This window comes from Epinephelus moara, chromosome 5, assembly GCF_006386435.1.
Source record: "Epinephelus moara isolate mb chromosome 5, YSFRI_EMoa_1.0, whole genome shotgun sequence".
Classification (NCBI taxonomy): Eukaryota; Metazoa; Chordata; class Actinopteri; order Perciformes; family Serranidae; genus Epinephelus; species Epinephelus moara.
In genome coordinates, this window is record NC_065510.1 from 4,783,017 (window position 1) to 4,794,352 (window position 11,336).

General features: G+C 42.6%; 2 protein-coding genes across 2 annotated transcripts in view; one reads left to right on the forward strand and one right to left on the reverse strand.

The window, feature by feature from the left end:
- sde2 (SDE2 telomere maintenance homolog (S. pombe)) overlaps positions 1-6,953 on the reverse strand; it is an 11,054-nt gene extending 4,101 nt beyond the window's left edge. Inside the window, exons 1-5 of the mRNA XM_050044950.1 lie at positions 6,794-6,953; positions 5,561-5,678; positions 5,357-5,468; positions 4,276-4,445; positions 1,072-1,103 (exon numbers count right to left, since the gene is read on the reverse strand). Coding sequence (XP_049900907.1) covers positions 1,072-1,103; positions 4,276-4,445; positions 5,357-5,468; positions 5,561-5,678; positions 6,794-6,910 — 549 coding nt within the window. The 5' untranslated portion in view covers positions 6,911-6,953. The remainder of the gene's footprint in view (positions 1-1,071; positions 1,104-4,275; positions 4,446-5,356; positions 5,469-5,560; positions 5,679-6,793) is intronic.
- Positions 6,954-9,397: 2,444 nt separating this feature from the next.
- On the forward strand, positions 9,398-10,223 carry mrps28 (mitochondrial ribosomal protein S28). The gene has a single exon (XM_050043478.1). The coding sequence runs from the start codon at positions 9,444-9,446 to the stop codon at positions 9,987-9,989; it is 546 nt and encodes a 181-aa protein (XP_049899435.1). The 5' UTR covers positions 9,398-9,443; the 3' UTR covers positions 9,990-10,223.
- The last annotated feature ends 1,113 nt before the right edge of the window (positions 10,224-11,336 follow it).

The following is an 11,336-nucleotide window of genomic DNA, read 5'->3' on the forward strand; positions in this document are numbered from 1 at the left end:
AATACCAAGTCCCTCAGTAACAGAGGTTTCCTGTACCGACTTTGATCATTTTGTCGATAGCGCCGTAGGCTCGCTGCGAACAACACTTGACTCTGTAGCTCCTCTTAAAAAGAAGTTAACAATGCAAAGAAAGTTCGCTCCTTGGTATAACTCTCAAACCCGTAAGTTAAAACAAATATTGCGAAAATTTGAAAGGAATTGGCGACTCTCTCTCTCTCTCGTATACTATCACATATTAATACTTTCAACATATTGTGATTTGTGATATTGGGCTTTATAAATAAAATTGATTGATTGATTGAGTCTGTCATTCTAGCTTCAATGTTAAAAGTACTGTAGAGGCACTACTATACTTATACATAGGAATGTCTGATTCACTAGTTCTAAAGTAACATCTGATAAAAATGGCAGATTTATTATTGTGCAGAGGAAACTGTTCAACATACCTGTTAGCCGAGCAAACATTTGTGCTCCAAACTGGGATAATGGGGAGTTCTTTTCTTTGGTCCCTGAGCTGAATAATCATCAGTTAATCCTGGGCAGAGTTTAACTGCGTGTTACACCCTACTTTGGACCGCTCAAGGCTCACCAGTAGAACCACTGCTAATTCAACACAACACATTAACTCCTTTCTCCAGGCCTATGGGATAGCAGATGCCTGGAGACTGCAAAACCCCAACTCCAGACAGTAACGTTTTTCACACCTGCAAATCAATCTTACTCAAGGACAGATTTTTTCCTATTGGATAAGAGGCTCCTTCCCCTAGTCAATTCCTATGACTTTGGAGAAATTGTAATTTCAGACCATAGCGCAGTAGTATTATCACTCTGCTTTTCTAGGCGTATGTAGAGGTTGAACCCCTTGTGCTATCGTATGAAGAGTTTATCTCATTTTTATCCAATCAAATAGATTATTTCTTGGAAACTTATGATTCACCAGATACCAGTAGGAGTAATTTATGGGAAGCCATGAAGGCCAACTTTAAAGGGCAAATTATTTCATTTACTGCAGGCATGAACGAAGAAAGGCACAGCGCTTACACTAACTAACTTCGTTAATTAACGAAATACATATGAAGCATGCGACAACGCCCTCAGCAGACCTGTATAGAGAAAGGGTGAGATGGCAAACTGAATTTGATATTCTGTCTACAGATGGGCCAGAGGAAGTCCATTTAAAGCCACGCTATGATTCCTATGAATTTGGGGAGCGTGCACACAGGTTACTGTCTCACCAACTAAGGCAGGCAGAAGCAGAAGCTTACATCTCAGAGGTGGAGTCCGCAGAGGGCAACACTACTATTATTCAACAGGAGATCAACAATCAATTTAAGAAATTCTATGAACAATTATACACATCAGAGGCTGTAAACAAGGTGCAAATTAGACAGTTTATTGACAATTTTAAATTGCCTTCCCTGGATGCTGAAGGTAGTGGGGCCTTAGACAAGGCTCTGTTGGTGGGGGAAATACAAAGGGCTATTAGTAAAATAAAAGGTGGTAAAGCTCCGGGCCCCGATTGGTTCCCCATTGAATTCTATAAGAAATACTCATTCAAGCTTGCCCCACTGCTATGTGAAGTATTTGATGAGGCACTACAGCGAGGATCTTTGCCCCCACAAGGACAGAGGAGACAATTTCAGTTATCCTAAAGAAAGGCAAAGACTAGGGCCGTAACGGTACATGTATTTGTGTCGAACCGTTCGGTACGCGACTTTCAGTTCGGCACGACCCTGTACCGAATTATTGGGCGCAGGATATTATTTTACTTTATTTTGTTTTATTTTAATTCCATTTTTGCGAGCTGAACCATTTAAAATATCTAGTTCCCCGACGGACATAATTGACTGACGGACCGAGTCCCACCGTAAATCTCCGCTTTCATTTTGTGCAGCGCATTCTCGCATTTTGACAACATGGCAAGTGAGCCTGACGAACCTGAAGACCCACCCGCAAACCTTAAGTCCTCCGTTTGGGAACACTTTGGTTTCAGGGTAAAATACGAAGATGGAAATAAACAAGTTGACAAGACAAAAGCAGTGTGCCGACACTGCAGAACAGCGGTCGGGTATGTACTTGGAAACACGTCTAACATGCTAACGCATCTAAAGCGACACCACCCGAGTTTGAACGTTAACCGGCACGACTAGAAAAAGCAATCTGGTGCAAACTACGATATCGTCGTCGTTTAAAAAGAAAGAGCGTTTCCCTGACCATCGCGCTAAAGAAATAACCAACGCCATTGGAGTTGAGTAAAATTGTTTAAGCTGCACTTTAGATATAAGCATGTTTTGTTTACTGCACTTTAACAAAGTGGGAAAGCTAAGTAAGTTCCTAGTAAAACTGAATCTGAGCAGGCTTTAAAGCTGACCAGCTGCACTATACTTTTTATTTTAATTGAGTAAAACTGTTAAAGCAGAAATGTATATTTATATTTTTCATTCAAAACGTGTTAAAAAAACAGCAGGATTTTATTTTTCACTTTTATATTTCTATTTTCATTCAAACAATGTGAAAAAGCAGGATTTTATATATATATTTGTTTCATTCAAAAATTTTGTAAAAAGAGTTAACTGCTGTGGTGGTATGTTTTAATAAGGTTACCAATAAGTAAAAGATATTTAATAGTTAAATATTTTTTTCATTACTGTACCGAAAAAAAACGAACTGTGACTTGTGTACCGAGGTACATACCGAACCGTGATTTTTGTGTACCGTTACACCCCTAGCAAAGACAGATTAAAATGTGAATGCTATAGATCAATAAGTCTACTGGTAGTTGATTATAAGATTCTAGCAAAAGTACTAGCAACCAGACTGGATACAGTCATTCATAAGATAGTGCACCCAGACCAGTCTGGATTCATCTCTGAAAGGCAACTGTATGGAAAACTGCAGCACATGAACAATGTTATTTACTCTCCAAAAGCAACAACTATGGCCGAAGTCCTGATATCTTAAGATGCACATAAAGCATTTGATAGGACAGAATATGAGTTTTAATTTAAAGTGTTAGAAAAGTTTGGATTTGGCGCCTCCTTTTGTTCATTGATAAGAGTACTATATGCATCGCCCCATGCAGCTATTCGCATCAACCGTGTACTATCCCAATACTAACGCTTGAACAGGGGAACTAGACAGGGGTGCCCTCTCTCCACACTCTTGCTTGATATTGCCACTGAGCCTTTGGCAGTCATGATAAGAAGTGCTAAACATATGAGGAGAGCGGGTACACAAACTGGCACTTTATGCAGATGACCTTGTATTGTATTTGTCTGACCCACATGTGTCCATTCCAAATGTAATGAGCATTATTTCAAGATTTGTGGAAGTATCTGGCTACAAGATAAACTTTACTAAAAGTCTGCTCTTCCCTATTAACGAACAGGCAAAGCTAATGTCATTTGAGCCAGATCCATTCAGAGTAACCTGTGATAACTTCACCTATCCTGTAGTTACAGTTACTAGAAAATACAGAGACCGCTTTAAACATAATTTTAAACCTGCTCTGGATAAAGCAAAACTAGACCTTCAGCGCTGGTGTGCCCTCCCAATATCCTTAGCGGGGAGAATACACTCTGTAAAGATGTCAGTTTTGCCTAGATTTATATTCTTATTTCAGACTATTACTGTGTTTATATCCAAAGCTTTTTTCAAAGAGTTAGATAAACATATTCACTTCCTGTGGAATAAAACCACCCCTAGAATAAAAAGGATTTTTCTTCAGCGTTGTAAGGAGGAAGGTGGATTTGGCCTTCCAAATATTATTTTCTACTACTGTGCAACAAATATACATAAGCTAACATATTGGACTTCGGAGTCAGGGGACCAGAGTGGCCTGGAGTGGGCAATCATGGAAAGGAGCTCTAATGGTCCTGTAAATTTAGTGTGCATGTGCGCGCGAGACCAGCGAAAGCACGTGAACACACATGAAGGCGGTGCCCATGTCTCACGGTCTCACGCAAGCGCACACACGTGAGTTCGGTGCACAGAGAGGCAGTCAGAGCTACAGGCTACAATGAGGCTGCAGTATGGAGATATTTTGTGGTTTCAATTATGTGTTTTTGGACGTTTGAATCTGGGGCGCCGTCAGCCTCCATTAGGTGGAGTTGTGTTGCTACCTCCTCTCCCCTTGGATCTCTGCAAGTGATGTGAGGACTCTAAAACTTCACCTGAGCCTCCCTCGGCATATGGGTGAGTACATAATGGCTGAATTTTCATTTTTGGGTGCACTATCCCTTTAATCCGACACAGAAACATGACATCATCACTGACCTTTGATGACCGAGTCCTCGAGTCTCTCCGACAGGTCGTGACACTGTTGCTGGTACTCGGGATCAGAGAACTGGTGTTTGGGTTCAGACAGTTTCCTCTGCAGACGCTCCAGACGACGCTGCTCCTTCTCCGCCTCGCGCTCCGCCTGCTTCTTCAACCACTCTGCCATCCTGCACACACCAAAGAAAGAGAGTTATGCCACAGACGAAGAAGAGTTGCGCCACAGACGAAGAAGAGTTACGCCACATACGAAGAAGAGTTACACCACATACGAAGAAGAGTTACACCACAGAAGAAGAGTTACGCCACAGAAGAGTTACGCCACAGAAGAGTTACACCACAGACGAAGAGTTACACCATATGAAGAAGAGTTAGACCACATACGAAGAAGAGTTACACCACAGAAGAGTTAGACCACAGACGAAGAGTTACACCACATACGAAGAAGAGTTACACCACAGACGAAGAAGAGTTACACCACAGAAGAGTTACACCACAAACGAAGAAGAGTTACACCACAGAAGAAGAGTTACACCACAAACGAAGAAGAGTTACACCACAGAAGAGTTACACCACATACGAAGAAGAGTTACACCACAGAAGAAGAGTTACACCACAGATGAAGAAGAGTTACACCACATACGAAGAAGAGTTACACCACATACGAAGAAGAGTTACACCACAGACGAAGAAGAGTTACACCACAGAAGAAGAGTTACGCCACAGAAGAAGAGTTAGACCACATACGAAGAGTTACACCACATACGAAGAGTTACACCACATACGAAGAAGAGTTACACCACAGAAGAAGAGTTACACCATATGAAGAAGAGTTAGACCACATACGAAGAAGAGTTAGACCACAGAAGAAGAGTTAGACCACAGAAGAAGAGTTAGTCCACAGAAGAAGAGTTACGCCACAGAAGAAGAGTTACGCTACAGGAGAACAATCAGCTGCAGTCTTACATCTTTATACTAACAGTGTTGTGAGAACATAAACCTTCTTTGACGACAACAAGGTTGTTGTTATTGTTATGGAAGCAGGTGCAGGTGGTTACTGTGATGTAACCCGAGCTCTTACTCTTTCTCGTGGTTGACGTCTCGGAGGCGTCGACCACTCAGGTCTCTGCAGGCCTCACGGTTTGTCGTCTTCTCAATCTGAGCGCCCAGAGCTCGCAGCATGGAGCCAAACCCTGAAACACACACACACACACACACACACACATTTTAACACCACAGAAGAAGACACACACGGTTTTGGTTCAGTGTACTTCTTGATACACACCCCCTTTCCCTCCACAGAGGCGGGGCTCCAGGTGATAGATGGCTCCCTGCTGCAGAGGATCCTCCAGCTGTGACCGTCGACCATTTCTGATGACGTAGAAATCTGAAGAAGAAACTCCCTACACACACACATACACACACACACACACACACACACACACATACACACACACTAGTGAAATGTTTGAATTCGTCTGTTCTAAAACAGAACTTCTGTTTATGTACGTGTCTCTGTCTGTCTGTCTGTCTGTCCCTTAAACAGACTGTAGCAGAGTGTGTGACACATATAACCAGAGTAATGATGTCATATAGTCTCCACAATAACACTGAGCTGTTTTACAGGTGTGTAGGCTCCAGGTATCACAGTCTCTGTGTCATGGTGCGTTCAGTGGTCACTACATTCAGTTGGAACACATAAAGACTGAAACTGAAACTTGACAGAGGTTCACTGCAAACTGATGTGATCGTACCAAACCAGACACACACAAGTATGAACACACACACACACACACACAGTGTTGATCACATCAGTTATTAAGATTTACATAAAGTCATAGTTTTGGTTAGTTTTCGATATTATTGATTGATTATTATTCTATTTGATCAAGATAACGAAGCAAATTTATTTTAAACTGCTCGTTCTTTTTTGAAAATCAACAAAATCAGGGTTTTTTTGGGTGAAACGTTGTCAAGAGGTCTCCAACTGAACCAGTCCATCAGACAGTCACGTGATCACACTGAAGACATCATGTTTCTACCATATTGTTACAGAAGGTGCGTTTGTTATTTACATCAGGTGCTCCCGTTTCTCTGATCCGACAGGTGATTATACAAAGATCATGTCTGGGTGCTGTGACAAAGATATTAAGGCGTTTGTCTTTATTAATCTCGTGTGAATTAAAGCTGTATTTTTACGAATAAAGAGCGTCAGAACTTTGTGAAGCACAAAACATGTGAATAATTTCTTTTCATTTTCTCCATGTTTTTTTCAAAGTCCCAAATCAACAAATCTCCATGTCCGCGTTAAACTAAAACTTCACTCACTGACTCACCGGAGGAAACTAACTCTACTCTCATCACTTAAACGTTAGAACACGTTAATACAACGTTCTCCGGTCAGGTGGTGTTTGCTAACGAGGATAGCTTCTGCCGTTAGCACATGAGCGACATTACACAGCAACATTTAGCCCCGAATCGTTTCTGTTTTCCCGCCTCAGTCTGACGTCACTCTCACCTGCTGCTGGACGAACCGTCTCAGAACGTCTCGGACTGAACATCTGTCCGGAAACATCCAGGTAGAGAACCTGAAGCTCGCAGAACTCACGAACACCTCCATGTTTGATTCCTCCATGGTAGCGTCTCTGCTGCAAAGGGCGCATGCGCTACTTCCTCTTCAGCGCTCGTCTTCCGGCTGGAGGAGACGTCACCATTTCACGTCACTACGGCGCCACCCGCTGTCACTGAAATAAAATAAAAATAAATTAAAAAAAAAAACATGGAGCAAACTCTAATGAAATAAAGCAGAAAAAAATAAAAATAAAACAGGACAAAGCAAAATAAAACAAAACAGAACATAATAATAATAATAATAATAAATTTTATTTATAACGCGCTTTTACAAGTGCTCAAAGACGTTTACATAAAAATAATAACAGTTTAAAATACAAAACAATATAGAATAATAACACAATTAGAATACAGAAACAATGTAAAAGATCGGGGAGAGATAGAATATGATGGGATAGGATAGAACAGAAAATTAGACATATTTAGTTTACAGATTAAAAGCCAATTTAAAAAGGTGGGTTTTTAGGAGAGATTTGAAGGTGTGTCACAGGTCTGTGAGGTAGGTGGGGGCCAGGTTGTTAAGTGATTTGTAGGTGAGTAGGAGGATTTTGTATTGTATGCGGTGTGAAATGTGGAGCCACTGTAGTTTTTGGAGGACAGGGGTGATGTGTTCTCGGGAGCGGGTGTGGGTGAGCAGGCGGGCAGCGGAGTTCTGGATGTGTTGGAGTTTATTGAGGACTTTCGATGATGAACCGTATAGGATGCTGTTGCAGTAATCTAGTCTGGATGTTATGAAAGCATGGATGAGGGTTTCGGCAGCAGAGTAGGTGAGTGAGGGGCGGAGACGGGCAATGTTTTTGAGGTGAAAGAAGGCGGTCCTGCTGATGTAGTTAATATGGTGGTCAAACTTAAGTTGGCTGTCAAAAATGATACCAAGGTTCCAGATGTGCGGGGATGAGGACAGCGTGCTGTTGTTGAAGGTGAGGCTGAAGTTTTGGGTGGTTCTGGTGTGGGATGTGGGACCAATGATGATAATGTCTGATTTGTCACTGTTTTGTTGAAGATAGCTCCTTTGCATCCAGTTTTTGGTTTCAGAGAGACAGTTACTGAGTGTGGAGAGGGTGGTGTTGGTGATGGCTTTGGTGGAAATGTACAATTGGATGTCGTCGGCGTAGCAGTGGAACTGTAGTCCGTAGAGATGGATGATTTTGCCAAGGGGGAGCATGTATAGAATGAAGAGGAGGGGACCAAGCACCGATCCCTGTGCTTAATTAAAAAAAATAAAACTAAAATAAAATAAAGTATAATAAAATGAAATAAATCAAAAGAAAACGAAACAAAATAAAAATAAAACAAAGTAAAATAAAATATAATAAATAAAAATAAAATAAAACAGAAAAAAATAATTGAAATAAAACGGTAAAAACTTTGCATCAGTTTCCAGAGGTCAATATTTCAAGACACACAGATTTTAACTTTAACAAGTTGATCGAACCTGTGTACAATGTGAAACAGAGACTCCCTGATTGTGTTTGGAGTTATATTAATATGAGAAATATTGATGTTTCTCTGTTTACGTGTGGACCGAGTATCGAGCTCCAGACCCGTTAACAGCTCTGAGCTAAAGATGCTAAAGATGCTCTGAGCTAAAGATGCTAAAGATGCTCTGAGCTAAAGATGCTCTGAGCTAAAGATGCTCTGAGCTAAAGATGCTAAAGATGCTCTGAGCTGAAGATGCTAAAGATGCTTTGAGCTGAAGATGCTCTGAGCTAAAGATGCTAAAGATGCTAAAGATGCTCTGAGCTAAAGATGCTAAAGATACTCTGAGCTAAAGATGCTAAAGATGCTCTGAGCTAAAGATGCTAAGATGCTTTGAGCTGAAGATGCTCTGAGCTAAAGATGCTTTGAAATGAAGATGCTCTGAGCTAAAGATGCTACAGATGCTAAAGATGCTAAATATGCTGTGAGCTAAAGATGCTGTGAGCTAAAGATGCTAAAGGTGCTAAAGATGCTGTGAGCTAAAGATGCTGTGAGCTAAAGATGCTCTGAGCTAAAGATGCTGTGAGCTAAAGATGCTAAAGGTGCTAAAGATGCTTTGAGCTAAAGATGCTCTGAGCTAAAGATGCTAAAGATGCTCTGAGCTAAAGATGCTCTGAGCTAAAGATGCTAAAGGTGCTAAAGATGCTGTGAGCTAAAGTTGCTACAGATGCTAAAGATGCTGTGAGCTAAAGATGCTCTGAGCTAAAGATGCTAAAGATGCTGTGAGCTAAAGATGCTAAAGGTGCTAAAGATGCTGTGAGCTAAAGATGCTAAAGGTGCTAAAGATGCTGTGAGCTAAAGTTGCTACAGATGCTACAGATGCTAAAGATGCTGTGAAACTGCTGACCTGCAGTTTTCACAGTGTGTTTTATATGTTTTGTATTTTCTTTTCTTCTGTTTCAAGACTCGCTCTCATTTCTAGTTTCCTTCTTGTTCATTTTTAGGCGAGTGTTGAAGAGTCACGTGCTGTTGCACCTGGAGCCGCCAGGAGGCGCTGTGGGCGTGTCTCCTGTACCGGAAGTTAACTAGTTCTCTTCGTGTGGTGAGCAGACAGCAGCATGGCGGCCCTGAGGAAGGTTGTTTCCAGACTCCGCTTCACCTCCTGCAGGTTCACCAGAACCTCCTTCAGCTCGGACGCCAGCGGGGCCTCAGACAGAGACCTGCCCGCCGCGGACAGACCCCGGTCCGGCTTCGCTGCCGCCTTCGACCTGCAGTCGGAGCTCCGGCGGGAGGCGGAGAGCTCCGCGGGCGGCAGCAGCGGCTCCTCGCCCGGCCAGGAGAAGAGCTTCGCCGCACTCCTCCGCCGGTCCCCGCTGATCCAGATGGGACCGGCCAAAGGCAAAGTGGTATACGGGAAGATCGTCCACGTGGTCCGGGACGACCTGTACATCGACTTCGGGGGGAAGTTCCACTGCGTGTGCCGGCGGCCGGCGGACGGAGAGCGGCTGCAGCGGGGCAGCAGAGTCCGTCTGCGGCTGCAGGACCTGGAGCTCACCGCCCGCTTCCTGGGAGCCAACACCGACACCACGCTGCTGGAGGCCCAGGCCTCACTGCAGGAGCTGCTGGAGGACAAGGAGGCCCCGGAGAACCAGAACCAGGACTAAAATGAGAGGTCCCTGAACTGCTCCTGTTTGTCTCCCTCATGAAAACTGTTGAGACTTTAAAGTTCACCCTGAACCACAGAGTCAGTGTTGTGTATGTGAACACGTGCGGCTTCCGTTTTGTCCACATGACGATCACAGCTGTAAAAATAAAGTAACTTAAATCACCTGTCTGTTAAACACTGTGTGGACACTGCTGCTGACCAGAAGGTAAAATATTAAATACTACATTATTCATACGGTCACACGCTGAGCTCACTTTGTCAACTCTGAACTGTGCCTATAAATGTGTCCCATAAAGGGACAGTTCAGAGTTTTTGAAGGTTAGTTGTGTGAATTATTTATTAAGTCGGTGTGTTACCTGACGTCAGTCAGCACGTCTCCAGCTGAGAGGAACAGGGTGGAGTCTGAAGGAGCATTTACACAGTGGGTGTGTCTGTGTCGCCAGAGTCTCCCAGTGACACAGACACACCCACTGACCAGCAGCTCATGTTTATCACTGGTGTTGTCAGTAAAGAGAGAGAGAGCCATATAACAGCTTCATTTCCCTGTTAGAACTCACTGTGTGACAGAAAGGTGAAGAACATCGTACACTTCAACTTTTAGAGTGTAAAATCTCTTGTTGCTGACTCCGCCCACATCATGACGTCACTGAGCGTCAGTGTCAGACTCCACCTGCTGACTGACCCCTGCTGAAGGTTCTTTGTTCTCCGCAATGTTTTATTTGCTAATATGAGGTTTTACAAACACAGATGACATGAGATCATTGAACACTGAACAGACCCGGGGTCAGAGGTCATTACCAGTCCTTTCAAACATCAAATAAAATGTACAGAATCTTTGTAGCTTTATTGTTGTTGTTGACACATTCAAGTGTGGTGCCGTACTGCTGCAGTTAAACAATGAAAGCAGAGTCAGACCATTTTGATTTGTGTATATGAAACTTTCCAAGCATAATTAGAAGTTGAATAATGTCGGCAGTCTTATTAAGATGTACAGTAGAGCTCATTTCTTCATTTACAAAGTCTTACATATGATTCCAAAACTGCTTTGAATGATGACAGTGATAAAACAGACGGAATATCGTTTCTTTGTCAACATTACAGAAAACTAGTCCATACCCACTGAGTGCACAGCTGCCCACGTTCAGTTTCACATGGTGTGTGTTTGGGATACAGGTCATAGGAAACTGCAGATTAAATAGTCAACTGAACCCAGTAAGAAGAGCAATGTATTCAGACAGAGTGTTTGTGAGTTTGATAGTACGATTGCTTTATTGAAAGTACAGTAGTACCATTGCCAACAGTGGGATAGTTAGTGGGCTAAAACTGTACATTAGTAGTTGAGGTA